The sequence below is a fragment of the Colletotrichum scovillei genome, assembly GCF_011075155.1.
Source record: "Colletotrichum scovillei strain TJNH1 chromosome Unknown Contig00007, whole genome shotgun sequence".
Lineage (NCBI taxonomy): Eukaryota > Fungi > Ascomycota > Sordariomycetes > Glomerellales > Glomerellaceae > Colletotrichum > Colletotrichum scovillei.
Window position 1 is genome coordinate 2622711 of NW_023336265.1, and position 27053 is coordinate 2649763.

Here is a 27053-nt window from a genome sequence, read left to right on the forward strand (position 1 = left end):
ATTTACACTATGAATTTGGCTGGTGAGTCGAACGATCTTTCTCATGATACCATTTAGACATGGACGGAGCAGTTGAAGGGGCAATTGTACTCAGAATAAGTCATTGTTGAGAAAACAAGCCTCTGACAGCTGATTTTGTTGCAAACTGTAGCTTCTGAGTTTTAATCAAAGCCAGTCTTTGGATAGCAATGGCGTATCAAGCCTGGAAGTGTACGAAGGTGAGGCGATCTCTTGAACCTTTTGTATCCTCTTGCAATGCCGCCATGCCACCAACGGCCGATCATGTCTCCCAGCCCGCAAGCGACCAACGTCGATTTTGTTTATGTTGCTTCAATCGAAACAGAAAGTTGTTCCACTTGCTTGCGCACCATCCAACCCACAAAATATCATCAATTGTCCTCCTGGACGGGAACGTTGTTGGCGGAAGTGAGGCGTTTTGTTGCCAACAGCATGGCACAGCTAGACTCATGCGGGCGCTTGGGATTTGAGGAGCGCGGGGTTGTTGCGTCTCGAAATGTGCCTTGAGAGATTCGCACCGGTATGTCTTGAGTCTTTGCTTAACCATCTCGGACGGATGCCGCGATTGGGCTGTCGGTGCTAAACATACCCCACCCCCACCTTGATTCTGTAAAGGTAGCACAACAGAAGCGAGGCGCACCCAAGACGTATGCAAGAGCATAGTAATGGGAGGCGGCGAAAGATCTCATGGTAATTCAATGATAGTCAGGTTGAACTCACAGTTGAGAGGAAGAGGCAATAATCACGAGAAGTTTGTTACCTTTCGCAACCAGCTTCCGGTTTAGATGTTGATTCGCTCGACAGATAAGTTCTATAATCGTACATTCTTATCAAACACAAGCAAAATCTTATAAGAGTTTGATCCTTGATGAATCGTATGAGCAGTGGTGTTGCGACCCTTGAACAATGGGGGCAAAAGACATCGTGAGTCAAGACAACTCTGTCTCGAGGCAACATGTGTTTAACATGTAGGTGTCGCTTTGGGTATGCACACTCGTGGCTCGTACCTCGAAGACTTTAACTAAAGGTTCGATTATTACAGGAACCTGAACCGAAGTCATGCTATAGTAGCAATTGCCACTTCAATCCACGATAGAGAGTTGGCTATTCAGCTACTAGAGCTCTCCATATAGAACGACTCGAACTTTTCGAGGAGTTGCAATGGTGGTTCTTGCGTTGAAGATCCGCTGAACCCTGATTACCATATTATTCGATCAATACGCACCTAGGGTAGCTGTAAGTGGTGGCAAGACAAAGTCCGGCTCTGGAGCAGAGTGCTATAGTCTAGGCTTCTGGGCTCAATACTCCACTACACTTCGAAGAAGCAGACACATCTGCAGCACTACGCAGTAGAGGTTTACTCGGTTCCAGGGTGCAGCATAGGGTTCGTGGCATGTCGTGACTGGCCCAATCCAGTGATGCGCCTGGATCACAAGGTGCTCTTCTTCAACCAAGCCAGCTGTATTGCCGCAAGGCGCTCTGGACTTCTACGGACCTCACAGACGGAGGTTGTATGATTTTGTGATGAACCCTGTGTAATAGGCAAAGGGTTGATTGCTGAAAGAAATTGGCGAGTTGCAGCGGAGATTGAGCTTCATTCGGTATGCTGCAATTCGTTTCGCTGATCGACCTCGAGGCAGCCAAAAAGGCCTCGATGCCTTGCGTATGCGCCTTACTTTTCTGCGAGATGCCTCTGATGGTGACGCGGCAACATTTTGTGTCCAGTCAAAATGTCAAGGCTTGCGAAGTGAGATGCCTAGTGGGCCAGCGTATGCATGTCTGCCTACAAGGCGGATTGTCAGCAGCGGGGTCAGGCTGACACGAAATTAGGCAGCAACCCTTTTGTGGCGTGATGATGACGCCAATCCTTGTGTTCTGGAATGGACACCGAAAGGTGACAGATTCCCTGCCAAACTCGGGGGCGGAACTCTGCTGCAGTAGGGAAGTCTTGATATTGGTGCTGTGGATGTGTTGCCCTTGCTTCTGCACGTGACCAGGTAAATGGTTCAGGTCGATTTAGCACGTGACTATGAAGCATCGAATAGCAGTGTACGCTTCCAGGAGTGTTGAGGATGACTGCGGCGATGTCGATATGTGGTTGTTGGACTGTAGGAGAGTATGAAGAGTTGGACAGTGTGTAAGAGAACGGAGGCGGCCTGGGCTTGAGCGGTATATACGCTTTTGGTGTCAGACCACAGCTATTGGTAAAAGACCAAAAGAGCGAGAGATGAGAGAAGGGGTTGGTAAAGGTAATAAACTCAAGCAAGACTTAAGAAGTGGAATAGCTCATCTGGATCTGAGTTGGAAGGGACGAGGGACCAGACTGAAAGTGATGGGAAGTAGACTGATCTTATATTTCATTTCTCGGTGAGAGCAGGGTATGTGATTGGTCAATGGTTTACGGGCCGCAAATTATGGGGGCGCAGCGCAAAAAGATGACCAATGACAAGTGCAGGTGTCACCGATTTTCAGACGCGACATGTCGACCAACGTGAATTTAGGGCGGTCATAACCAGACCCAGATGGGAAATTGTTATGAGCTGGCATACAGACTTGCCTATGGACTTGGTTCGCAATCGAGCGCATTGTGTCATTTGGCATAGCTGGCTAATACGCAAAGCAAGGCTCAATTTGCTCACCTAGATCTGACCTAGAGCCAGTGTCAGTATTCTGAAGATATGTGTATATGTTTGAGTCCAGCCATGTTGGAGGATTTGAGCAAGCACTTGGAAACATCACGCCTTGCGATTTAAATAGCTTGAGATCAAGATCCATACAGGTCAAGATTTCTAACGATGTTGTCAACGAGTATTCTCTCGTCTCGGAACATCATTCAAAGTTTGTATCCACGCGTACTTCCTGACCTTAAGATTGCTTTCTCTATCACTATTCAAACTCATTCTATTTGGTTCTCGGGGATCTTCTATGAGTAATATCTCTTATGGGTGTAACAAGTCATGAATAAGGATAGTAGTATGAATGTGAGGCAGAAAGCTAGCGATAATAAAACGGTTCTCTACCACTATCCTCGCTGAGATGGAGACTCGAGCTAGAGTGAGACTTCCCGCATGGATTTGAAGCACAATCAAGTCACTGCTTGAACGCTTGCAACGAAATTCAATAGCAGACAACATGGAGTGATATATCCTCTTAGTAAATTTCACAGCCCACGGTCTCAACAAGAAAACGGTTGCATCAAGACCTGGTACAAGGCTGTGTTCTCCTCTATCGATCAACCATTCTTTCGTCCAGGAACATCATTCACAAAGTTCCCCTGCCCTGTCTTATTCGCCTTCATCTCCAACCTCGTCTGAAGCCTCCTAGCTGCCTTCTCCGCCTTGTCCAGTTGCTTCTGCTTCGTCAGCAAGACGCTCCGCTGCTCGGCAGACGACAGATGCGCAAGCGCAGAGCGGTCATTGATGCTCAAGTGGGAAAGCTGCGTCTCAAAGATAACGTCGCGCTTCTCGGCGCGCGTCAGGGCTTTCGTATCGAATTTCTTACCGGGCCCAGATGGAGCTGTTAGCTGAAAGCTCGCTTCTGACTCGTTGATACCTGAGGAGCCTTCAGTGACGAGGTTGTCCGAGCCAGTAGTGTCGGTATTGGCGCCGACCCTGTTGCGAGGTCTCGATGACCCCGGTGCAGAACGGTGAGAGACCTGTTTACCAGCTGGTAGATGGATCGATCCGCGTTCTTCCAGTGCATCTGCAATGGCCCTCTTAGTGTCCTTTCCTCCTGAGCTCTGCTCCCCACTGTCCGAAGACTGCTCGTAAAAGTCTCGAAACTCCGACTCCTCCGCTGTGATGTCGAAGCGGCAATGGCCTTTTCCGATCATATGCTGTTGTACCGCAGCAGCCGTCCGTCTTTGCGTTCCACACTGCAGACACTCGCGATATCCGAAGACGACGAGGCGGAGGTACTTCACCAACGCCTCAACGTCGACGATGAGCTTCTCTTTGTCGGGGATGAACATGCCATGCGCTTTATGCATATGCGCGACATTATCATCCAGAGAATCCGAGGTGGTATTGCAGAATAAGCATTCTTCCGGAATGAACTCATCGTCATCGTCATCGGCATCGCTCAGATCAGCATCAGAAGCAGATGAAGACGATGAATCGGAATCCGCTGTGGGGCCGACCTTGTCCGGAGCGGCGGCCGGTTGTGTGGAGACGACGGCGGCGTGCTGCTCCGCGGTGAGGGGCTCTAGATCGGCCATGCGCCGTTTGAGGTTTGTGACGTGCCATTGGCTTTTTGAGTGAGCGCGGCGGGTGTCTGGGTTGTCAAAGTGGACGGCGCAGGTGCCGCATGAGGTTGCTGAGAGCTTGAAGTGAGAAGAGGCGTTTGAGTGCTCCATGGTGGTGGTTGTGGTATTGGTAGTTGAGGTTGTGGTCGTGCTCTGCATGAGATTCAGATGAGAGTGATGAATAGAGATTTCTTGTTCGTCAAGTACGTATCTCAGGTCGTTGGGGATGCTTGGTTAAGTAGTCTGATGAGAGACGTTTACTAGATGTGCTTCGGTTGTGCGACCATTATGTACCGAAGGCAAATCGGTAAATCGTCACTTCATAGCTGTCAAAGCAAGGATTTGAACCTAAGGCAAACGGAGCTCATTGTGGCAACGATCAAGACTTGTCAATTCATAGCGATATCTCAAACGCAATTGGCGAATCAGCAACAGATTACCAAACTATTGCCCTCACAATGCCATTCATTACTCGATGCCGTGTAGCCGCGACAAATCCCTTGACTCAAATTGTGGGGTCCATTAGCTAGCACATCTCAAATACAACATCGAAACAAACCGTGGTTGTCCTAAAACTGGATGAAGGATTCGCAGCCTGTGCAATTTCTTCGCAAGTAACCGAAGACTGCTGGAGATCTTGGAGGCGGCGTGACTCCCCAACGCTGCAAGAGGAAAGCGATTGGAGGAAGGGGACGAAGATGAGTCATACCCCGGGGCCGAGACCTTCCCTATCGGGATGCGTCGTCGCTGGCAATTGAATGAGCCATCATGAATCGACTCCACTGCGGTCCGGGTTACAGGGGGGTCCTGCTGCCGTGGCCGTGCCGAAGTCAATTCCATGACATGGCGGACTTGACCTCCGACAATGAGAATACAGCCCTCCGAGGAGCATGCTCGTAAGTCAATTCAACTTCGTCCTTGCCCGCATCTTTGGAGCTACTGATGCACTCAAAAGGGGGTAGCATGGTAAAATGCCATCAATTTGCCGTGTTCCTATTCCTCACCAAGTTAAAAAAATGACAGACCATGTATCTCTCCAAAGAAGCCTTGTCCTAGCCATTCACTACGACTCGGTCAGCAGCAAGAAGTGAAAGCAATGAATTATCTCGCACCCAAGGCTCTGAGGAGATTCGAGAGTGATTGCCCGACTAGATGTAGGTCGATACAGTGCGGACAACAAGACTTGAGTACGTGGATTTGTTTCATAAGTTGGTATCGAATCACTTTTCAGCCGTAGCTATCTAACCCCCCCTCACGCCCTTTGCTCAGAGAAATCGTCAAATGATCTCTTGCTCTACCCCATCTCTCTAGCAACACATGACATGAATCGAACCTGCCGTATAGGTCTCGTAATCCCGGCCCAAAAATGCTCAACCTCCCACAACTCCTCTTGATATCATCGCCGCTATTTCTCTAGTAGCTGCGGCCGAACATGGTCCACTTCTGGGCCTTGGCCTCGCACTCGGGGTTGAGGCACTTGGTCTCGCCGGGGATGAGACCGCTCTCGGGCTGCTCAAAGGGAATGCAGAGGGACTTCATGCCCATGCTGGGCTGCTTCTTGCCCTCGGGAAGGGTGGCGTTCTCGGGGGGCTCGCTGGTGGTGAGCTCCTTGATGCGGTCCTCGCACTTCATGCCGAGGCAGAAGGGGATGACGACGACGTTCTTGGTGTCGAGAGCGGGGATGACCTTGTCCCACTCGGTCAGGACGAGGCGGTGCTCGCGGAATGACTTCTCGGCCTTGTTGTACATGTCGGACTGGATGGTCTCGAGAAGCTCGGGGACCTTGGTGGAGATCTCGGCAAGGGGGAGGGAGCCCTTCTCGCCAGTGTCACGGCGGGCAGTGGCGACAACCTCGTTGGCGGCATCCTTGGGGCCGAACTCGAGTCTCAGGGGGACACCGCGGAGCTCCCACTCGTTGAACTTCCAGGCGGGAGTGTAGCCGTCTCTCAGATCGGACTCGGCGCGGACACCGGCCTTGCGCAGCTCGTTGCGGAGATCGTCGACCTTGTCCTCCAGCTTCTTTCTGTCCTCGGGGCTGGTCTTGGCAGTGATACCGACAGCGATGAGAACAACCTGGGTCTTGGCGATACGAGGGGGAAGGACGAGACCCTTGTCGTCACCGTGGATCATGACCATGACACCGATAACACGGGTGGACAGACCCCAAGAGTTCTGCCAGACGTGGATCTTCTCACCCTTCTTGTCGGGGTTCTCGACGGTAATGTCGAACATCTTGGAGAAGTTCTGACCCAGGCAGTGGGAGGTGGCACCCTGGATACCACGGCCGTTGGAGGGGATGTAACCTTCGACAGTGGTGGTGTAGTAACCACCGGCGAACTTCTCGTTCTCGGTCTTGGTGCCGCGAACGACGGGGACGGCGAGAAGCTGCTCATAGACACCAGCGTAAAGCTCGAGAATCTCGAGAACCTCCTTGCCAGCAAGCTCCTCGGTAAGATGAGCGGTGTGACCCTCCTGCCACAAGAACTCTCTTGTGCGGAGGAAAGGGGTGGTCTGCTTGGCCTCCCAACGGACAACAGAGTTCCACTGGTTCAGGCGGAAGGGGAGATCGCGATGGCTGCGAATCCACTTGGAGTAGTAAGGGTACATGACGGCCTCGGAGGTAGGACGAACTGCGACGGGGACCTCGAGATCCTTGTCACCACTGTAGGTAGGATATCAGCATTGGCCTTGGCGCAATTATCAAGGGAGAGACGACTTACGCCTTGGTGACCCAGGCCAATTCAGGGGCGAAACCCTCGACGTGGTCCTTCTCCTTCTCGAGAGACTTGGAGGAAAGGAACATGGGGAAGCTGGTCTCATCGACACCCATCTCCTCGATTCTCTCGGAGAACCACTTGCGGATAACGGTCCAGATGTACATGGACGCAGGGCGCAGGATAAAGAAACCGGAGATCTCGTTGTAGTACTCGACCATCTCAGCCTTGAGAACAATCTCCTGGTACCAGGCAGAGAAATCCTCGTGCTTCTTGACGGTAATACCCGTGATGTCCTCCTTCTTCTTGCCTCCGACAACGGGGAGAGCAGCTTGCTTGGCGGCCTTTGCAGCCTTTTCAGCAGCCATCTTTGCCTGCTTCTCGGCCTTCTTCAAGGCGCTCTTGGACGGCTCAGCGGGGGCGGTAGCGTCGGCCATATTTGCGGTATTGACTGCAGGTCGCAGAGTCGTCTCGTGAAGTCGGGTAGGGTCTCGTCTTATGGAATTGGCGACGCGTTGACCAGATCGGCCTGAGTCACTGGGAGATTTTGGGCAGAGAAGGCGGTGCGATGCAGCGGAAAAAGTGCCCCGCACTAAAAGTGAGTCGTGTGTCGAGCTGTTGGGTGGGAGCGCAGTGAGGGGTCAATTGGGCTCCAGCCACGGGGTCGGAAGGTGGCCCGGGCTCCTAATCAATTGTGGAGCATCCCCGGTTGTTTATCTCGGGTCAAGCCACACTGGATGTCACTGCGCTACAGAGAAGGACAGCGTTGATAAACATTGCCAGAGCAAACACACAATTGATGATAATACTATGAGAATGACAAAGAATGCTGAAAACTACTTCGCAAACTTTAACTTCATTGAATATTCTTCAGGTATTAACACCTTGCGGATGGGCTGCCGACTGTATGGAACGTGGGGAACCATCAGACATGAGTTGCGCTGGCAGGGCCTTGCAGACCCGATAAGATAACAAGCACCAGCCACATCCCCGGTTCCTGGAACAACCCCGGCTCCGATAAAAAAGTTGCGTCGAGGGGAGACAAGGCAGGCACAGCACAGAAGCTTCTATTGCTGTCCAGGCACACACCGACCGAAGCTCCTTAAACCACCCCCCATCCACCACCTCCAAAACCCGCGATCCAACCACAACCGCTGGCAGTGAGGCGCAAAAATGGCTTCCATGTTCGAGCAGTCAGGGAGCGGCACGCTTTTCCTCGGTGGCCAGAAGATTTCCGGCGCCGACATCAGAGACCAGAACGGTATGTCAATATCCCACTCCCCCCACCCGCCAAATCACAACGAAGCTTCATCTTGCTGACAAACTTGCAGTTCTCGCGACCCAAGCTATCGCAAATGTCGTCAAGAGCTCTTTCGGCCCCAGCGGTCTCGACAAGATGATGGTGGATGATATTGGTGTAGGTTATGTGGCCCCCCCCCCTGGACCCCGCTCACCCCCCGGCGCAGGATGTCACGGTCACGAACGACGGCGCTACTATTCTCAGCTTGTTGGATGTCGAGCACCCGGCGGGCAAGATCTTGGTCGACCTGGCACAACAACAAGATAAGGAGGTCGGTGACGGCACAACCTCTGTTGTCCTGATCGCGGCAGAGTTGCTTCGCCGTGGAAACGAGCTCATGAAGAACCGCATACACCCCACTACCATCATCACCGGTTACCGACTTGCCCTGCGCGAGGCCGTCAAGTACATGAACGAGAACATCAGCATCAAGGTCGAGAACCTCGGACGCGAATCCCTCGTCAACATTGGCAAGACGTCCATGTCCAGCAAGATCATTGGAGCCGACTCTGATTTCTTCGCCAACATGGTCGTTGATGCTATGCTGGCAGTCAAGTCGACAAACGGCCGCAACGAGACAAAATACCCCGTCAAGGCCGTCAACATCCTCAAGGCACATGGCAAGGGCTCCCTCGAGTCCCAGCTGATCAAGGGTTACGCTCTGAACTGCACAGTCGCCTCGCAGGCTATGCCGACGAGAATACAAGATGCCAAGATTGCGGTGTTGGATATGAACCTGCAAAAGGAGCGCATGAAGTTGGGTGTCCAGATCACGGTGGATGACCCTCAACAGTTGGAGCAGATTCGCCAGAGAGAGTCGGGCATGATCCTGGAGAGAGTAGAGATGATCCTCAAGGCGGGTGCCAACGTCATCCTTACCACCAAGGGTATCGATGACATGGTTCTCAAGACCTTTGTCGAGAAGGGTGCCATGGGTGTCCGCAGATGCAAGAAGGAGGACCTCCGCAGAATCGCCAAGGCGACGGGCGCAACTATGCTCAGCACACTTTCGGACCTTAACGGTGACGAGAAGTTCGACCCCTCATACCTCGGACACGCCGAGGAGGTTGTTCAGGAGCGCATTTCGGACGACGAGTGCATCCTTGTCAAGGGCACCAAGAGCCACTCCTCAGCATCCATCATCCTCCGCGGACCCAACGACTTCACCCTGGACGAGATGGAGCGCTCCATCCACGACTCCCTCAACGCCGTCAAGAGAACGCTCGAGAGCGGCAGCATCGTTCCCGGCGGCGGTTCCGTCGAGACCGCCCTGCACATTTACCTCGAGGAGTTTGCCGGCACCGTCGGCTCCCGCGAGCAGCTGGCCATTGGCGAGTTCGCCCAGTCGCTTCTTGTCATTCCCAAGACTTTGGCCGTCAACGCCGCCAAGGACGCATCAGAGCTGGTCGCCCAGCTGCGTTCCCGGCACGCGCTGTCTCAGCGCATCCAGGAGGGTGAGGCCAACGATGACGAGAAGACGGTCGCGCGCAAGAAGGCGTACAAGAACTACGGTCTCGACCTGGTGCGCGGCAAGGTGATTGACGAGATCAAGGCCGGTGTTCTGGAGCCCACCATCAGCAAGATTAGGCAGCTGAAGAGTGCCGTGGAGGCATGCATTAGCATCATGCGTATCGATACCCTGATCAAGTTGGACCCCGAGCAGCAGGCCGAGGACGATGGACACGGTCACTGAGGAACGTGAGCGATGTTTGGAAAAAAGAATTAAAAGCAAAAATGGGCCAATTGCGGGAGTGTTCAAGGTTAGACGGTTCATAGATCACTTTGCTAATGATACCTCGTCATGCCGGCCTGGATGTCCAGACCTGTGAAAGTTTTTGAAGTTCCTATTGAATCAACGTGTTGCCACTTGTATAAGCCTGCTAATTATATGCAAAGTATGTGACCAATCGGTCAGCACCAGCCAAACTTCTCATTGAGCACCCACTCAACCTCTCCTTGGCCATACCACATGAGGCTGGCGATGCTATCATTCTCCCTCTCGATGAACTCATGCGGAATGCCCGCCTTTTCAATCAACCCCCTCACCCTAGGCTCAGGATTCCACATCTCGACACCATTCACCTTCCACTCCGCCGCCTGCGCCCTCGCCAATCTCAGGAGTGCCTCAATAGCCCCCTGCACATACTCATCCCCGCTCCCTTCCTCGTCCTCGATCGCAAGACGCAGGATATGCATCGTATTCCCCTCGGGCTTCTTCAATCCGCCGTAGTAACCCCTCGTCCACACAGCCCATACCCGCGACCCGTGCTCGCCTACGACCCCGCCGCGGACTGTGGGCGTTTGACCAAAAATGTGCTTAGTCATGTAGTCCTCGCGCATCAGGTGCCAGAGCATGGCGTCCAGGTCCGGAATGAGGGACACGCGGGTCTTGCTGCTCTTCTTGGCGAGCTTCGCCCGGATGAGACGCTCATCCACCGAACACAGCTCTGCTAGTTCATGGTACCCCAACGGCGAGGCCTCAACTTGCACCGCTCCCACCGCCCCCTCTCCCGCGTCCGAGGGTGGCGGCGATGCCTGCGGCGGGAACTCGAGGTGCGTACTCTCATACGGATGCCACCCATGCTTGGCATAAAACTTCTTCCCGATATCAGAATACAGCACCGAGCACGCGACCTCCCCGTCCCGAATATCCCCCCACCGCTCACCGCTCTTCATCTCGGCGCCCTGCCAGCGCGCGAGCCGCGCGCCCACGAGGTTCATCATCACAGAAGCGTACCCGTTGCCGCGGTACGCCGGGTCCGTGAAGACGGAGCCGACGGCGTGGGTGATGGCGTCGACGACGGTGCCGTCCGGCTTCGCGACGAGGACGGTCTTGCGGATGCTCTCGCAGGAGGAGAGGATGGGGCGGGCGTCGGGGGGTAAGGTCGGGTCGGTGAGGATCCATTGGGTGATGCCGCCGTTGCGGGAGACGGGGACGGTGGTCATGTAGGATTCGCGGCGGATGTATTCTTGGAGCTCGAGGGCGGCGCCCCAGTTTGCGTAGGTTGAGGTGTAGGTTTTTAGGCGCTCTGCTGGGGTTGGCTGGGTGAGGACCAGGTCTGTTTCGTGGGTTGAGCCCATGATGCGTGTTGATTCTCGTTTCTGGTCTTGGAGTGGCCTCGGTGTACAATTGTCTTGATTTTGTGTTTCTTCTTGTCTACGGTGTCAAGGTAGGCAAGATAGCTTCTGGGTGTATTATGGTGGGTGGTGTCTTGTTTGTTTCTGGTCAATCACGTCACACCACTCATGAACAAACATGAGAGAGGCAGAGGCAGGCAAGGTAGTTGCAGAATGTGAAAATGGGAGGAAGAGAGTCAGATTCAGCTTCCAGAAGCTGGGGTTGGGACAGGATAAAGTAAAAAAGGGACAAAGCGCCGTCCTCTTATCAATTTGGTTCGTGTTCCAGACGGCTTCAGGAAGTACCTTGAGTCTGGCTTGTACTGGCGCGGGCGTTGCGTTGCGCACAAGACGTGCCCCACCAGACGATGGGAAGCGTTGGCGGGGAAGACCCAGTCAAACCCCAGGTATTCCAGGATCACAGCGCCTCGTTCGAAAGATGTGAGATACGGTACGGATTGGAGGGGGCGTGAGGTAAAGGGCAAGGGGGCTGGACTGGCAAAGACAGCCTAGTGTGAGAGTGAGCTGATGTACAGATAGCCTCGATCGATACACAACAAGCATTCTAAAAGCACAAAAAGGACCTCGAAGCCCCCTCTTCTTCGTCTTCTTCTCCCCCCTCCGTCTCACCAAGGCACAGGAATCAGGATACCAAAGATGGTCAGCAGGTCCACAATGCGAAGCGGCTCATTGTGGTGAAAGCCAAGTCTTACGTCACGGGGTAGCGTCTTAGCGGATGTGCTGTGAAGGTGATACAACTGTTGAGAAGTACGGACGAAGGATAGTCGAGACTTAAGGAACTGTGCCAGGGAAATCTGGGACACATTTTTAGGTAATTGTTTGTGGCTACGTGCCTATTTAGTCTTCCGCCTGGGCCGGGGAGTGCGCAACGGGCAGGTCTCGCCGGCGGGGTGAAGCAGTCACGGAGGCCGGTGGAAGCCGATGGTAGGCGGGGCCGGAATTGCCCCGGTTGAACGCGGCCGTGACGCCCGCACCATCCTCTTACCGACTGTGTAGATACTTACCTACCTACTTATACTACGATACCGCTAAGGTCGTGAACCGGTTCGAGGCGAGGGATTCCCTTGTCTTGGGAGAGTCGGCTGACTTGGCTGATGTTCTGACAGATGGGTTGTGCGGCCTGTGTCATGGTGGGAAAGTTTGGTGTTGGTTGCGGTGTTCATGCGCCACCAATGATTGCAGTTTAGTACACAGTAGTCACCCAGCCAGAAGAGTTCCCTTTTCTCTTTTCTTGGGCCACGTTGCAGTCTGATTTGTCCATCTCTCGATCTCTTGCAGAGACTCTGAAGTTGTACCTTGTTCCTCTGACAATTGAACTCATATCTTCCAATTGACTGGTATCAAGTTCTCATCTAAAACACCCGTATCTTTAGAACATGGCCTTATCTCCCAATCCACGCTCTTAATTAACCTGTATGCACAATAGTTCCTCCCACCGGTGCTCGACATGATAAACTCAACCAAACAAAGTCACCCCTCCACCTTCCATTCCCGTCGCCCCCCTGCTCCGTAACAACCTCACAACCTCATCATGCCCCCTTGCAGCCGCGCACTGCAACGCAGTCTGCCCTCTACCCCCCCATCCAGCCCCAGCCCCAGCCTCGATCTCGGCCCCGGCGCCCAGCAGCGTCTCGCACACCCGCACGTGGCCCCCCTCAGCAGCAGCATGCAGCGCCCTGCCCCCCTTGAACCTGCTCCCTTCGGCGTTGACATCCGCCCCCGCACCTGCACCGCCTGCAGCTGGCCCCGCCGTAAGGAGCAGCTCGACAAGCCCCGCCCACCCGCCGTAGCTCGCCGCCTGCAGCGCCGTGAACCCTCGATTCCGACACGCCGGCGCGTTCACCTCTGCCCCCCGCCGCTGAATCAGCATCGCCGCCATCTCCTCGAACCCGCCCTCGCACGCTGCCTGGAGCGCCGTCCGACCTGCCGTCGACGCCGGCGGCGCGTTCACGTCCGCGCCGTGATCCAGCAGCAGCGCGACGGTGTCGTCTAGACCTGCAGCACAGGCGCTCTGCAGCGCCGTCATGCCAAAGTACCGCGACGCGGGGACGTTGACCTCGGCGCCGTGGGATAGCAGGAGTTTGACGATGGCCAGGTCCGGCTTCCCTGCCGCGATCTGCAGCGCGTTCTTGGCGCCGTTGTTGCCGGGCGTGTCGTTGACTTCCGCGCCGGCTGCGAGGAGCGCCGAGACCACGGCGCCGTGGGAGGCTTCGCAGGCGGCTTGGAGGGCTGTGCGGCCGTAGTAGCCCCGCGGCGGGGCGTTGACGTCTGCTCCTGAGGCGAGGGCTGCGTGGATAGAGGGAAGGTTACCTTCGCGGGCGGCGATTTGAAGGGGGGTCCAGCAGTCGTCTTCGTCTTGGGAGTCGGTGTCTTCTGTGAGATGCTGCATTCTGCGGCAATGTTGTGTTCTCTTAGGTACCGCGTAAAGAATGACTCTTTCCCCTGAAGTTGGTGAGACTGTAGAGAGGTGAAGAGAAGCGAGAAGAGTCAGATTTGAGTGCGAGTGAATCCTTCGACATCTCACCTTCCCCATCAGACAGCTTACGGAAATGCGGCACGATCACGCCCTTCCGCTCATGTCATCGTCAAAAACAGCGATGAACAGCAATGTCTTCAGCATCACTGAATTAAAAGAAATCGACCAAAGTAAAGACTTGCGAAACATCAATGGGGGCTCACATTAATAAACACTATGAAAATGTTGACTAACTAGTCATCAGTCTCAGCCTTCTTTTTGCTCTCGCTCTTCTTCTCAGGCTCGCCCTTTTTCGGCTCATTCTTGGACCCTGCCTCATTCTCATAGCCGCCGCCCTGCTTCTCGTACTCCTTTGCCAGTTTCGCTCCCTACGTAATCAGTCAGTTGACCACTCAGATAGAAATTTAACCAAGCATAGAGCCGTGAGGATCGAGCAAGAGGGGTGATGTACCTTCCATGCGGCCCATTGTCCCTCTCCTCCGCCCGACTTGTTGGGTTCTTGCTTAATCTCTGGTCATGATGTGAGCATTGGCAACTTTCCATGCATCTCCCTCATCTATCCATACCTTCCTTTATCTCCTCCCTCAACTCGGGGTCAGTAGGCTTTCCCTTGGATGAAGGCATCTTGTGTGATGAGTATGACAGAAATCTCTGAGCCGGGTACAAGTATGAAAGTGAGGTTGTATCACGTAAAACTAGATAAGATTTCGCGTACACAGGAGTGCATGTACGAGTAAAGGCCTGAAGCATTTCCAACTTTAAATGATACTTAAAGTCAACAGCGCTTTGAGAAACATGCGAAACAGGGATGAACTAGATGATGCTGTGAACAATCATCGATGACGCCTACAACGCCAGCCACCCGTACGCTCGGTCGGCCCCGTTAGCGGAATCGGGCGACCCACACATAACCTCATGTCCGCGCCGTCCCGAATACTTAACCAAGATTTGCTATTCCCACCTACGTATCCCAGGCATACAACTAAAGCTGTCGAGCTATCAGTTAGAAGTCTGATGACGGCTTTCTCTCCTATCATTCTCGACGTTACAGTTGTATAAAGTGCCTCATCAACATGCACAAGCTGCCGAGACTGGGATCGTCTTGACTCTATCGAGCGACTGTATGTTTTCGGACTTGCATATTGGAGCTTGTAGCTAATTTTGTTTGACCTATCTACTTTAAAACATGTGTTGCTGCCTCTGTGATAATCCTTCAAACGCGAGCAATACAACATATATTGTCTAACGCCTGCACGATGATCGTTCAAAATGGCTGAGGCATTACTAGCATGCCTGGGGTGATTGAACTATTTAGAGTACAGGTACAAGGTCTTGACCGTTCGATTGTATCAAACCATCACTTCGGGCCATATCTTAGCGTATGATGCCAAAGGCTTGATGACTCCTTCGTAAATCGACTCTCTAAACCGTACGTCTGATAATACCGGCCTTGGGCCAAATGAACAGTCTAGACAACGCCTAACAACATCCGCAATATTCGGTCCACTTTCACCTAGCACCTTCTTCGCCCACCGTTGGGCAGTAAGCATATCTGTGAGCTCATTAGGTCTGTTGTCCTGGAGATAATCTTTTCGGAAGCGGCAATGGCTGATGTCATGCCCAAATATTAGCTCCAAAACTATTACGCCGACAGTAAACAGGTAGTTGCGGGCTGCCTGTTCCGAAATGTTCTTCGTGAACATCGATTCTTCGGTGGGCGGGCTATCTTCCTTGTCGAGCTCGAATGTGTTTGATAAAAATGGATGACAGCTCAAGAGCGTCTCGTCGTCAACAAGGAAGTAGAAGCTGCTCTTCGTCCATGAAGAAGGCATCCAAGGCGAGGGGTACGTGTTGAGTAGGGCCGCCGATATGTGGGCTGCTATCTCGAACCGTGACTGCCTTGAGAGGGTTATATCCGCTTGATGGTGTGCTTCTAGCAACTCGGTAAGAGACAAAAGCCTCAATCTTCCGGGAATAATTCGTCGCAAGCCTGATGAATCTTTATTGAAGATGAGGTGCCTGTCGAACTCGTCATGCAGTACGCCCTCGTTCCATGATGTCTCCTCCAAAAAGGCGCAAAGGTTTTCGATTTTCTGCCTGCTGGACCGTTCGTCACTAGTCCGACAGGGAAGGGAAACCCCGCCATTCTTCATAGCAGCTTCGTTTTCGGACGGTGTGATACATATAGCTGGACTCGGCTCCAAAAACTTGACATTCTTCGTGGGGGTTGATTGGTTTGAGCCAGTGATTGCAGCCGGTTTAGGTTGAAATCTGTGAGAAACCCTATCAAGGAATGACGGCCTCGATTTGATATATTGTGTCTTTTGCTCCGTAATGCTTTGGATGTGAGATAAAGTCGCCGATTCATGAACAACTCCGATGTCTGTCGATGTGGCTGGGTTCCGGTCTTTAGTATTTTGAATCATGACCTCGTAGGCCTTGGGCTTAAGTGAGGAATCCGTGCTGTCCCCGGTACCCCAAACAAGAACCATGGATAAAGTCTCGGGAGAAGATTCGCCGCACAATCGCAAGTGTGCTTTGTGGCAATTGCAACCTTGGTGGCATCTCCAGTGATCTCTCAGTGTTTCATACACCCGGCAAGCGTGTTGGCGAGCGCTCTCCAGACGGCGTACTGGGCCGGAACTCTTTCTCCGATCAGATATCGGCAGAGTGCGCTCACTGAATCCCACCATATCTCGCAGAGTCTGGTTGAGTTGATCAAGCTTTTGCACCTTTCTATGTTTGCCTTTGGATAAGCTCAACTGCAGCCGCTTGCAATACCACTGCACTGGGTTGTGTTGTGCCGTTCCTAGCCAAGGAGCCTATTCAACGAGGGATCAGTCACAACTATAGAGCTGACGGAATCTGGAAACAATAACCTTTCCATCTTGAATTTGAAGAATCTTATAGAGCTCCAACATCACCTCGTGCATCCTCTCGATGGTTCGAAGGAAGCGGTCCAGCTCACTTGGGAAACGGTCCTTCAAATGGTCCTCAAGGCTACTGTCCTTCCATCGCACATCGGTGGGGTCTCCTATCAGGGTCATAAGACTCTCATTGTCAGGAATGATAGGGTTGAGAAGTCGAATGAGATTATCATGATATTTCATTTTCTGGTGCCTGATATCGTCGACAAAGTGGATGAAATAATCTCGGAAGTGCCACCAATTGTCCATCGGCTCAAGGGCTCTGTGGTAATAATCTATGCAGTTGAGAAGAATTGGGAAGCCACCTAGAACAGCGCCAGCAATCTCGAATCCTGACATGGCGGCGATAAGTGTGCGCTTCTCGCGACAATCATTCCCGTTGGTCACAGGCAATCTTTCAAAACGAGTAACATCGTAACACTGAGAGATTTATCTTCAATCGTCTACTGCGGGGTAATCTGAGTCATCATAAGGCTCTGGAAATGAATACCGAGGAAACGTTGGTCTGGACAAATCAGAATGAAGATGTGCATGGAATCTTGCATACGCGCCCTGATGCACGTTGGTTCCCCTGACTACTCCGGTCCCAACGAAAAGCCCCCTCATGACCTCAATCAACCTTCAACCATTTCGCAAGTAACGTCTTAGGAACTGAGATCAGCCGGGAAGATTACGAAGAGAACTCAAACGCGATTTTGAGAATGGCGGACCCTGAGATTTCCCAAGCCGCACGCCGCTGCTACGACAGTCTCTCGAGTCTTGCCCAGGAGTTCGAAAAGAGCAGAAACACATGGGAGCATGAACTCACAGAAAGAGACTTCGCGCAACTGCTTGAAAGATTCGAGCAATGGGCTGGGAACCTGGGCGCTCTTCGACAGCCTAGCTCCAAGCTATCGCTCGACCATCGCCTACGCGATAGTCCCACGGTCAGAGCCTCCATTTTCAGCATACTTGAGGACTTGAACGAGTCTGCCAAAATGGGTACGTTCCAGTTTGAAGTTTGTTTCCCAAATGTTAACGCGTGCTTTATAGCTACAGAGATCGTCTCAGGCCGTCGACCTAACAGAGTCATGCCGACATTGGACATTACTGATGAAGAATTGGAGGAATTCGATATTTCCTCCAGCAGTTCTGAGTCAGGCGCATCTACTACTTCGAACAGCACTCGGGATAGTCGAAACGGCAAACCCTCGGAGATACAGAAGCTTCTATCAGCAATCAGGACAAGCCTCAACAGCCTATTCAAAGCTTCAGTATTCATCCGCAAATTCGCGCCCGAGGACAGACGCCAACGAGCCTCCAAAACGAAGCCTTTCGTAAACACTGCTGATTTGATGTACATCAAAGATAAGTACAGTATCCTCTGGGAAACCAACGAACCTCTGGCAATACGTCTAGCGGAGGCAAATGCTCGGCGGAGACAATACTTCAAATATCGTCAGCAACATCAAGAAAAGTTGGCTTCCCAACAAGATGGCATAATCATGGGCAGAAGAGACGCCCATCTACAGGCCGAGCCCAAGCCAATTGATAGAGAACCCCTCCCACAAGGGTCAATCGTGTCTGCTATGACCAAGCCTAGCATTCTAGCGGAGACTGAAGCCACGGAATTCGTGAGAAACAAAGAACCAGAGACCCAATTTTTCGCATTTCAAAGTCCAGAGCCTGCCATGTCGGTCTTCTCGATGGCGACCACAGTTGTGGAAGCTTCTGATGCAGAACTTCAATTTCCGCCGATACCTCAGGAGGGGCAGAAGAGCGATTCGTTCTTGTGTCCGTATTGCTTGGAAATTGTTCTCTGGCAAACGAAGAACAAAGAAGTGCAATGGCGGCAAGTTTACGGAGCCCGATCCGTTGATATCATTACTGATATTCATATAGGAAACACATCATCCATGACTTGGAGCCATACGTGTGCCTTGACCAGAACTGTACTTTGGATACCTTTAATTCGGCTCATACCTGGTTTGAGCACGAGTTACTAGCCCATCGTACGTTTTGGGAATGTCCATTGTGCGCTAATACGGTTCAGAACTCCGAGGATATGCAAGAACACATGCATAACTATCATAAAAGCGATGTAGTGGCCAGTCAGCTTTCGTCGCTTATTAGCCAATGCAAGCGACCAGCAAGGCAAATTTTGGCCAGCGAATGCCCATTCTGTGACGACGAGTGGGCTATCGTTGAGCCGCACGCCGGGTCGTCTACGCAGACTGACATCAAGGACGAAATTGAGAATGCTGACGTTTATGTCGATGCAGATTCATTTCGAAAACATGTCGGCCATCATCTTGTACAGCTTTCTCTCTTTTCTCTCCCACGACTTTACTCAGGTGAAGTCGGAGATTTGAACAGTGCAGGCGCTGTCCCGGATGGTGAGAGATATTCCCAAGAGGGTACTCCGTTTCGACTAGGCCAAGATCATTTATCGCGTGGCTGGCAAGTCCTGATCAAGAGAATGGGCACACTGGCTGCCATCTCTCTATTCTTCGTTTTACAAGACAAGCAAAGGCGTGGCAATGTTTATCCCGATGAGCTGGCTATCGTCACTTTCGAATCATTACCGCCCAGCCACAAAGACAGAGGAGATGGATGGTTCATTGTCCATAATCCTGCTATCCCGAAGATGTTTGACTTCACCCTCCTACGCACGGGTCAATTGGATGACACAGATACCGCTGTGTGTTTTAGTCTGCAAGGACATTACGTCGGAATATGCAGCGGTCGTATATTTCAAGTTCTAAATATTGAAAGCGAAGAACCCATTTGCAGCCTGCACTCTGAAGAGATAGTAGGGCTGATCGTTGAGGTGGATTATGAAGATATGTTTTACAGGGACGCCTGTTTTCATCCGAACGGCAATTTGTTCATTACATGCTCAGAGGATAAACTGATCCGGGTCAGTCCTTCCGAACGTGCATAAGTGCGCCTTCCCCATCACGACGCTTATCTTAAGCCTTATAGGTATTTGACATCGAGTCCCGAAGTGTCATCCAAACGCTTGGCGGACATGAGAAAGGTGTCTACAAGGTAAACATGTCAAAAAATGGCAAGCTTCTTGCTTCTGGGAGTGCAGATTGCACGGTTCGACTCTGGAGCACCACTACCTGGGAGTGTTTGCACCTTGTTCAGTTACCAAAAGTTGTTATAGGGTTGGCATTTTCGAACCAAAGTGACTTTCTCGTTGCTTCCACTCTCGAAGATTTCGCGCGAGTATGGAAAACGGACACGGCAATAAACGTTGAAGAACCTTTGGAACAAGGCCAGACCCAAGCCAACACTTGGACGTGCTACGGCCATTCGGACTCTATTTATGATGTTCGATTCTCTTCTGACGACAAATACATGATTACAGCATCTTATGATAAATGTGCGAAGGCTTTTTCGGCTGTAAGCCAACAACGCGACGACTCGTCAAAGTCCCTGAAATGTCTGAGAACATTAGAGGGCCACTTGGTATGTTAAACCGTTGGCATTCGACTTATATTGGAAATTGACTACGTACTTAGGGCCCTGTAATGGGCGTAGAAGTTACGTCCAATGGGTGGGCTTTGACCACCAGCACGGATAGGAGTGTGCGATTCTGGGACATAGAAACCGGCAGATCAATTGCCAGACTGAACGTCCATATGGGTTCCATGATGTCAACGGCTGTAGGACCAAGCAGGGAGACTGGCTTTATGTTTGCTACCGCTGGAAGCGATTATGAATGGCGCTTATGGTCTGTTTCTCTCACTAGGCCTAGAGATTCGATGTTAGAGGGGTAAACTTGTAGACTCTAGGCCTAGACTATGAAGTTCTTGGATGCCTCTCTCCAGTGCATCATCATCTATTACCTATGTACCAGCCTTGTTGATGATGACCATTTCTTTGACAAAAGCCTTCGTAGCTATTACTCGGACTGCAAAATGTCATCTCCGTGATCCATCAGACAAGCAATTCAAGACTAAGCGATGCGATGATTATGTTCAATTGTCGATAAGCTAATCCGTCTACGTCACTTCAATTATTTCATAGTCTCGTTTTTGTGTGTACATAAAGACAGAGATAATCAGTACTTATCCGTCCTCAGTTCCATTTCGTGATACATTGTCCTGGACAGAGCAGGCGGAAACAATACTGATGAGATTTCTTAAGAGAGAATCTCTCTAGATCCGACCTGAGACGATCACCGTGCTGTTATTTGTGGCAAGGCATCAGATCATAACTCTGCAAGAATATCCTATTCATATTATCCTGAGGGTTTCAAGGGCTGAAGGTGAATCTTTCAGCAATGTTCAATGCAAGCTTGCATACGATACCACGAGGACTACAACTTGTTGAGACGTACACTGATTGTGATATCGTATCTACCTTCGCTCACCCCTTCTCATCTCCAAAAGATTGCCGCACCATCTCTCTGAACCTAGTTTATACTGTCTTACGCTCACCTCAACCCAAGTGAACCTTCTCGGAGCCAAGTAGAGCCTTCGGCCACGGTTGACTGTCTATGCTGTCCTTCGGTGGCGCTGAGTAGACTTGTACCACTTCAGAAGCTGGTCGTTCAGCAACATTTTTAACGGTTACGGTGACGAGTCTCTTGACTTTTCATGCTTTGAAATTTGATAGCCTTCCAAAGAGTACCCTGAGATTAGGGACAGGCTGAGCGTAACCCCTCCTTCAAATCCGCATTCCAACCTCAGCAGTCAAATGTGAACATTGCTGATGAAATTTGAGTAGACAGAGAAGCTACCTTGTACATGGTCAATATATATTCCAGTACAAGAAAAACGTTTCAGGAATACATCCCAATCTTTGGAAGTAATTTCCAGTACATTCAACCTTAATAGAAGTACCGCACGAACGTGATTGCCTGATGTTTTCCGGGATCAGTTGCCCGCTGAGGCCATCAAGGTATCCCATGACAGGAAAAGATCTGAACAGATCGCGAAGTGTTCACTTTAAACTACGGAATCTTTTATCCTACCTTCTTTCATAGTATCTATGTACGGCATTGCACCAATCCACCAAGGCCTTTTTCTGTTTCCGACTCCGAGCCCCCTTCGTACTGTCATGAAGCCCACCATGAGCAACCATTGTAATCGATCCCTCCATCCCTCTCAATGAATAGAAACAGCCTCAAACTCCTCAACTCCTTCAACGGCCTCTCCATCCATGATACCATACACGTACGCCGCGCCCACAATCCTCCTCATCCCCTCCCTCTCACCACTCTTCCTCAACACGAACGGCGCGTTACACCCCTTCATAACCCACACCTCGTCGCCCGCCTCGCTCCCCTCCGGCACCATGGCAACATACTTGCCGCCCTTGGCCAACACCAAATCCAGCGCCGCGCGCATCGGGAAGATACGGTTAATCAGCACCTGCGCCGCCGCCTCCAGAGCCTCGTTGGCTTCCTCCGCCGTGCAACCAGACATCGTGATCTCCTTCCGCAGGATATCCCGCTCCGGCCGCGCGGCGTCGAGGTCGTCCTCCTCGACGGCGGTGCAGAAGCGCCACGCCAGCTTCAGCGTCGTGGCCGGGATCTCGTCCTCTTCGCTTCCCTCTCCCTCTGTGCGGAAGAAAGTCAGCGCGCGGAGGATGGCTTCGAGGCCGGTCTCGCCTGTCGGGTACTTTGAGTCCTCGAAGCCGGAGATGTTGGACAGCAGCTGCGAGAGCGTAACCATATCGCGCTTCACCCACAGGGACGGGTGATCAGCATGCAGATGCGCCGCGCGCGGCACGCCGCTCATGTGCTCAATCGTGTCGACCTTGATACCCTTGAGAAGCAGCTCGTCCTCCTCGGCATTCGGATCGAAGCCGAAATCAAAGTCCGTCTCGCCCGCGGCCTCGGACTCAGCCGCGTCCGCGACTGTCATGCGCCGCCAGGGTCGACGGAAGTCAGGCAGCCAAGAGGGGAAGTTTGCCGTCGCGCCGTTGTGCTTCTCTGCGATGCCGGCGTGGTCGAGGAGTTCCTCGCTGAAGGGCTCGTGGAGGAGGGTGCGGCCGAAGCGGAGGGCCGTCTGCTCAAAGTTGGCGGAGTAATCCGGGCGGAACTCTTCTCTGTCGCCGTCGAGGGCGAGACCGAGGAGCGCGAAGTAGAGGTCGCGCGGGTCTGTTGCGTCGACTTCGCGGAAGGACATGAGGAGGTTGAGGAGGTCTGTTGAGCGCTTCCCGCCGTCGTCTTCGTCGTCATCTTCTGATTCCCATTCGCCTTCATCGCCTTCGGCTCCCTCTTCGTGGTCGTGGTCGTGGTCGCAATCATCGCCATGTTCATGGTCATGATCGTGATCGTGGTGGTCATCATCATCATCATCATGGTCATCACCACCACAGCATCCACCACCATGCTCGTGCCCCCCTTCATGCTCATGAGACCTCGTGTTTCCCCTCATAGCACCAAGCTGATAGAACCGCAACCTCTGCGCCATATTCGCCATCAACTCCGCCGCGCTCTCAATCTCCTCTCCCTTGGCATCCACCAACGGCCAGGGCGGGTTCTCCGGCTCTTCGAGCGCAATTGTGCCCGGCCACAGCTGCGACCAGTTCACAGTCTTCTCACCACACATCATCATCACGTCCCGCGCTAGGATAAACTCCTGCACGATCCACACCCTGCGGAACCAAGCGCGGTTCCAGAACCGCGAGACGCTCAACCACTTGTCTGCGCCCACGGGAGGCAGCTCCGCACCAGCACCTGTCGGCGCATCGGGGATCGGTGCACCCAAAAGGTCCTCTGCGAATGCGCGCGCGCCGGCGTTCAGCGGGTTGGGGATGTGGACGCGCCAGTACCGCTCGATGAGCTCCATCGCCTCGCTGCTGCCGTCGGCCTCTTCACCGAGGTAGGCGAGGACCCTCTGCGCGCTGAGATAGATGTCGTGCATGAGCATGATCTGCGTCTCCTTCTCCTTGCTGTCAGTCTGGTTGATGCAAAGCGCATCTGCCCAGACGAGGCGGGCGCGGTCTTCGAGACGCACGCGCTTGAGGCAGAGGTACAGGCTTTCCGTGATGGGGATTTTTGCGCCGGCAGAGGTGATGATGTGGTGGGGCTTCTCGTTGGAACCCCAGACGTAGGAGATGGCTTCATATGATTCGGCTGATTCGGGCAGCTCGTTCTCGTGTTTGCTTGCCTCTTCGACGTAGATGTCGATCGGGCGGGTGATGAGATCGCCTTGGAGGGCGTCGTCGAAGCGGCCTGCTGCGAGGGAGAGGACGCGAAAGTCCCGCTCCCCGAGAGAAGTATACTTATACTCGGCCATGATGAATCAGGGGGCGCAAATGTCTGAAGCGCTCTCTTTCTTCAAGTTTGGGGAGTACGAATGTGTGGGTGTTGAAGCTAAAAGTTTTGGTGTGACTTAGTGAGTGAGAAAAAAATCAGAGTTTGGCGGCGTTTTTGGGGATTGTGGAGTGAGATTGGAGCTGAGATCCAGGAAAACGCCTGCATGAAAATGTCCACATCTGAAAGATTGGATTCTCATTGGCAGCGACCGCTGATCCAGGAACCACGATGGAGAATGAATTTTACTTTGGCATAGTTGCTTTGCACTGACACATGGATTTTTTCGAATTTCATTACAGTAATTGCGCTTCTCAGGGTTGACTACAGCTTCATCAATTTCCAGCTAGAACGGATAGAGGTGAAAAATAACTTCTTGGCTTCACGTTCTTGAGTATAACTAAAGTAATTCGATGTAATTGGCAGAGTGAACATGATTATCTCACGGATTTTAAACAAAGCAAATTGATTCATCAGTCATCTCACATCTAACAACCCGGAGCTGTCATCCCAACATCGATGGCATTCTCATCTTCTTCAACACATACACATCTTCCCTCTCATTGATCAACACCATACCCTAAGTATTCAACCCCTCAAAGTCCCAAAGCAGAGTTGAACGCATCAGCAGCAGCCTGCCCCTTCAGCCCCTTGGAAGCAGCCTCACCCTGCTGACAAGCCGCAACAGCAGCCTCATCCGCCTGACACCGGCTCTCCAACTGCCCACAAATGAACCCCGAAATCACACCAATGTTCAACGCACTACCGTGCTCAAAGTCACCCGCGGGCGCAAACGAAGCCTCCTTGCGCCCATCAAGACCCTCAGCAAACTCAATACTCGGGTCCTGGCACTCGCCAAACTCAAACGCCTGGCGACCCTTCAACAGCGCCGTCGTCGCGATCCTCATCCTCCTCGCACCGCGCGCGTTCAGACCCGACGCGCGACGGAGCTTGGTCTGCGACGAGGCCGCGAGGCAGTCGTCCTCCTGCGCGTCGCAGTCCGAGACGGAAATGTCGCCGGAGCCAGAGTTCGCGGCGTTGGCGCAGGCGTTGTGCTGGACCGCGCAGGAGCGCTGGAGGGCCGCGCCTGCGTTGAGGAAGGTTGCGCCGTTGACGGAGAAGGGCTTGTCGGCAGAGGGGTCCGAGGTCACGGGCGGAGCGGGGCCGCCGAGGGTGCCGGTGAAGGTTTGGACGTTCGTCGTGCCTGTGGCTGCGTCGGCGGTGCTGTTGTTGGCGCTGGCGTCGGCGTTGTTGTTGTTCTTGTTCTTGTTCTTGGACTGGCGACGGGTCATCTCGGAGGCGGAGGCGCTGGTGCCCTCGATATCGCGCTGGGAGAGGATGGTACGGCTCAGGACGCTTTTGTTGCGTGAGCGGCTTGCTTTGCCGGTTGAGTTGGTCCCGCCGGACTTGGCGTTGCCGGCACCTCCAGCAACAGCGGCATCAATCTCCTCTGGGGTGGCGTCCTTGACAATGAGGTTCTGGCTAAAGATGCATCCCTCCGTATCATTGGCATCGTCGCAGGTGTTACCGGCTCCGGTGTTGTCGTTGACCTGTCTACACGTTAGTCTTCTTATCCTAAGAGCCTGCACCTTATCGCGGGAAAGGACTTACATCACCAGGCTCGAAGGTACCGGCATCAAGCGCAAGCTGCGGATCAGCCCCAATAGCAGAAAGCTGCTTGGCCAACTCCAACGTGATAGCCTTATTCGTCTTAGCTGCCCCATCCGAAGCCGGATCCTGATGCTGGCTCAGCGCCGCAATCTCGGGGTTCGCGGCTGTCTCGCTGCACAGCACGCTCTTGAGCCCGACTTTGCCCGTGTTACGCTCCACGGCGCGGAAGACGAGCGCGCTGGCCATGCCGTCGACGTCGCCTGCGGCCTTGGCCGTGGTAAAGGCCGAGTCGGCCGTCGTCTGGTGCAGGCAGTCGAGGTTGGTCACGTCGCCCGCGCCCGCGGCGGCGGCGGCGTTGCCGAGGAGGCCGAAGACTGCGTCTTGGATGTTGTTTGGGTTGTCTTGCTTCAGGAGGGCGTTGACGGCGCGGAGGTACTTCTCGTGGGAGTGCTCTTGGGGCACTTCTGCGGAGGCGAAGGCGACGAGGGCCGCGAGGGCGGTGGAGGTTTGGAACTTCATTGTTGCGAAGGTTTCGAAGGAGACTCTCGTTTTCGGATTTTGTTCGAGAAGGTAGAGTGTATACTAAAGATTTAAAATGTTCAAAAGAAGGGCCGGCCCAAGAGAACACTTAATGGACAAAGAGCCTAGTTGAAGAAATGAAAAGAATGAAGATTTGATAGAAATACAGAAAGTTTCCAGAACTGAACGAAAGAGAAGGAAAACGGTGATGGCATAAAGACAGAAAATAATCTCTCTCTCTCCAACGGTTGAGCAAGAAGAGCAGGCGCCGAGTTATATACAACATACTCGCGGCATCCCCATCATCTACGCCAGGGGAGGGGTGGACAAGTCTCAGAGCCCACCACCATCTTGGGTTCGTCTCATGGCCGCGACGTTGAATCCTCCCCCTGGGCAACCCGCTTGGGAAAGCCAGCCCGTCGATCAACGTGACGTTGGTACGGTAAGCGCTGCCGGGCTCGATGATGCGGCCTTGCTTGGCGGAATCGTCAACAAGAGAACCCAGAACGGAGGCGCTGGGGTGGAGTAAGGGGAACCGTCGGCTGGGCCGCAGGCCGATACGGTTTGGCACTACAATGGTGACTAGAATGGAGACAGGAGACGTGACGACCGTTCGACGTGTGCGAGCCAAGAGTTCATCCCGTTCCGGAGAGACGGGGCGGCGTGCCATGCGGCTCATGGTCCATGGTAGCGTACGGCTCGATCTGTTTCGGGAACTGGGCCGAGACTCGAGTAGGACTGCTGCGTAGAAGTGACGGGACTGTCGAAGAGAATTGGCAAGGGGTAGAGGAGATAAGAATAACCGGGCCTCATTCTCTGCCACTGTCTCGGTGGAGGCAACTCAATGAA

General features: G+C 53.0%; 9 protein-coding genes across 9 annotated transcripts; 2 read left to right on the plus strand and 7 right to left on the minus strand.

Annotated features, from left to right (window-relative positions):
* Window positions 1-3250: 3250 nt before the first annotated feature.
* Window positions 3251-4372, minus strand: HER10_EVM0008757 (uncharacterized protein; the record flags this gene model as incomplete). The annotated part of the gene is made up of 2 exons (XM_035478267.1): window positions 3251-4219; window positions 4310-4372. 2 exons carry the CDS (start codon window positions 4370-4372, stop codon window positions 3251-3253), a joined length of 1032 nt encoding a protein of 343 aa, XP_035331684.1.
* A 1097-nt stretch (window positions 4373-5469) lies between these two features.
* Window positions 5470-7558, minus strand: HER10_EVM0007898 (prolyl-tRNA synthetase). The gene is made up of 2 exons (XM_035477438.1): window positions 6982-7558; window positions 5470-6923 (listed from the first exon to the last, which is right to left on the minus strand). Exons 1-2 carry the CDS (start codon window positions 7410-7412, stop codon window positions 5675-5677), a joined length of 1680 nt encoding a protein of 559 aa, XP_035331626.1. The 5' UTR covers window positions 7413-7558; the 3' UTR covers window positions 5470-5674.
* Window positions 7559-8045: 487 nt separating this feature from the next.
* HER10_EVM0003266 (T-complex protein 1) lies at window positions 8046-10094 on the plus strand. The gene is made up of 3 exons (XM_035472948.1): window positions 8046-8236; window positions 8307-8392; window positions 8442-10094. The coding sequence occupies exons 1-3, from the start codon at window positions 8149-8151 to the stop codon at window positions 9966-9968; spliced, it is 1701 nt and encodes a 566-aa protein (XP_035331343.1). The 5' UTR covers window positions 8046-8148; the 3' UTR covers window positions 9969-10094.
* Window positions 10095-10141: 47 nt separating this feature from the next.
* HER10_EVM0002981 (uncharacterized protein) lies at window positions 10142-12382 on the minus strand. The gene has a single exon (XM_035472672.1). It carries the CDS (start codon window positions 11354-11356, stop codon window positions 10187-10189), a length of 1170 nt encoding a protein of 389 aa, XP_035331316.1. The 5' UTR covers window positions 11357-12382; the 3' UTR covers window positions 10142-10186.
* A 487-nt stretch (window positions 12383-12869) lies between these two features.
* HER10_EVM0012751 (uncharacterized protein) lies at window positions 12870-13856 on the minus strand (the record flags this gene model as incomplete). The annotated part of the gene is made up of 1 exon (XM_035482137.1): window positions 12870-13856. The coding sequence occupies exon 1, from the start codon at window positions 13800-13802 to the stop codon at window positions 12870-12872; it is 933 nt and encodes a 310-aa protein (XP_035331946.1). The 5' UTR covers window positions 13803-13856.
* A 266-nt stretch (window positions 13857-14122) lies between these two features.
* On the minus strand, window positions 14123-14513 carry HER10_EVM0009486 (uncharacterized protein; the record flags this gene model as incomplete). The annotated part of the gene is made up of 3 exons (XM_035478972.1): window positions 14123-14257; window positions 14341-14399; window positions 14456-14513. The coding sequence occupies 3 exons, from the start codon at window positions 14511-14513 to the stop codon at window positions 14123-14125; spliced, it is 252 nt and encodes an 83-aa protein (XP_035331722.1).
* Window positions 14514-17450: 2937 nt separating this feature from the next.
* Window positions 17451-20662, plus strand: HER10_EVM0004748 (regulator of conidiation-1). Its single transcript, XM_035474381.1, has 5 exons — window positions 17451-17797; window positions 17849-18647; window positions 18698-19715; window positions 19781-20272; window positions 20326-20662. Exons 1-5 carry the CDS (start codon window positions 17518-17520, stop codon window positions 20581-20583), a joined length of 2847 nt encoding a protein of 948 aa, XP_035331430.1. The 5' UTR covers window positions 17451-17517; the 3' UTR covers window positions 20584-20662.
* A 1253-nt stretch (window positions 20663-21915) lies between these two features.
* HER10_EVM0009934 (uncharacterized protein) lies at window positions 21916-24106 on the minus strand (the record flags this gene model as incomplete). The annotated part of the gene is made up of 3 exons (XM_035479405.1): window positions 22672-24106; window positions 22183-22635; window positions 21916-22125 (listed from the first exon to the last, which is right to left on the minus strand). The coding sequence occupies exons 1-3, from the start codon at window positions 24055-24057 to the stop codon at window positions 21916-21918; spliced, it is 2049 nt and encodes a 682-aa protein (XP_035331752.1). The 5' UTR covers window positions 24058-24106.
* Window positions 24107-24626: 520 nt separating this feature from the next.
* Window positions 24627-26679, minus strand: HER10_EVM0002950 (uncharacterized protein). The gene is made up of 2 exons (XM_035472641.1): window positions 25686-26679; window positions 24627-25624 (listed from the first exon to the last, which is right to left on the minus strand). Exons 1-2 carry the CDS (start codon window positions 26202-26204, stop codon window positions 24671-24673), a joined length of 1473 nt encoding a protein of 490 aa, XP_035331314.1. The 5' UTR covers window positions 26205-26679; the 3' UTR covers window positions 24627-24670.
* Between the last annotated feature and the right edge of the window lie 374 nt (window positions 26680-27053).

Excerpts from the sequence above, each read along its gene's own strand:
- HER10_EVM0002981 (XM_035472672.1), bottom strand. The coding sequence starts at position 11,356 with ATGGGCTCAACCCACGAAACAGACCTGGTCCTCACCCAGCCAACCCCA.
- HER10_EVM0002950 (XM_035472641.1), bottom strand. The coding sequence starts at position 26,204 with ATGAAGTTCCAAACCTCCACCGCCCTCGCGGCCCTCGTCGCCTTCGCC. Across the intron at positions 25,625-25,685 it reads GTACCTTCGAGCCTGGTGAT|GTCAACGACAACACCGGAGC; the intron begins GTAAGTCCTTTC and ends ACGTGTAGACAG.
- HER10_EVM0004748 (XM_035474381.1), top strand. The coding sequence starts at position 17,518 with ATGGCGGACCCTGAGATTTCCCAAGCCGCACGCCGCTGCTACGACAGT. Across the intron at positions 18,648-18,697 it reads AACAAAGAAGTGCAATGGCG|GAAACACATCATCCATGACT; the intron begins GCAAGTTTACGG and ends ATATTCATATAG. Across the intron at positions 20,273-20,325 it reads GAACATTAGAGGGCCACTTG|GGCCCTGTAATGGGCGTAGA; the intron begins GTATGTTAAACC and ends CTACGTACTTAG.
- HER10_EVM0003266 (XM_035472948.1), top strand. The coding sequence starts at position 8,149 with ATGGCTTCCATGTTCGAGCAGTCAGGGAGCGGCACGCTTTTCCTCGGT. Across the intron at positions 8,237-8,306 it reads CGACATCAGAGACCAGAACG|TTCTCGCGACCCAAGCTATC; the intron begins GTATGTCAATAT and ends ACAAACTTGCAG. Across the intron at positions 8,393-8,441 it reads TGATGGTGGATGATATTGGT|GATGTCACGGTCACGAACGA; the intron begins GTAGGTTATGTG and ends CCCCCGGCGCAG.
- HER10_EVM0007898 (XM_035477438.1), bottom strand. The coding sequence starts at position 7,412 with ATGGCCGACGCTACCGCCCCCGCTGAGCCGTCCAAGAGCGCCTTGAAG. Across the intron at positions 6,924-6,981 it reads TTGGCCTGGGTCACCAAGGC|TGGTGACAAGGATCTCGAGG; the intron begins GTAAGTCGTCTC and ends TCCTACCTACAG.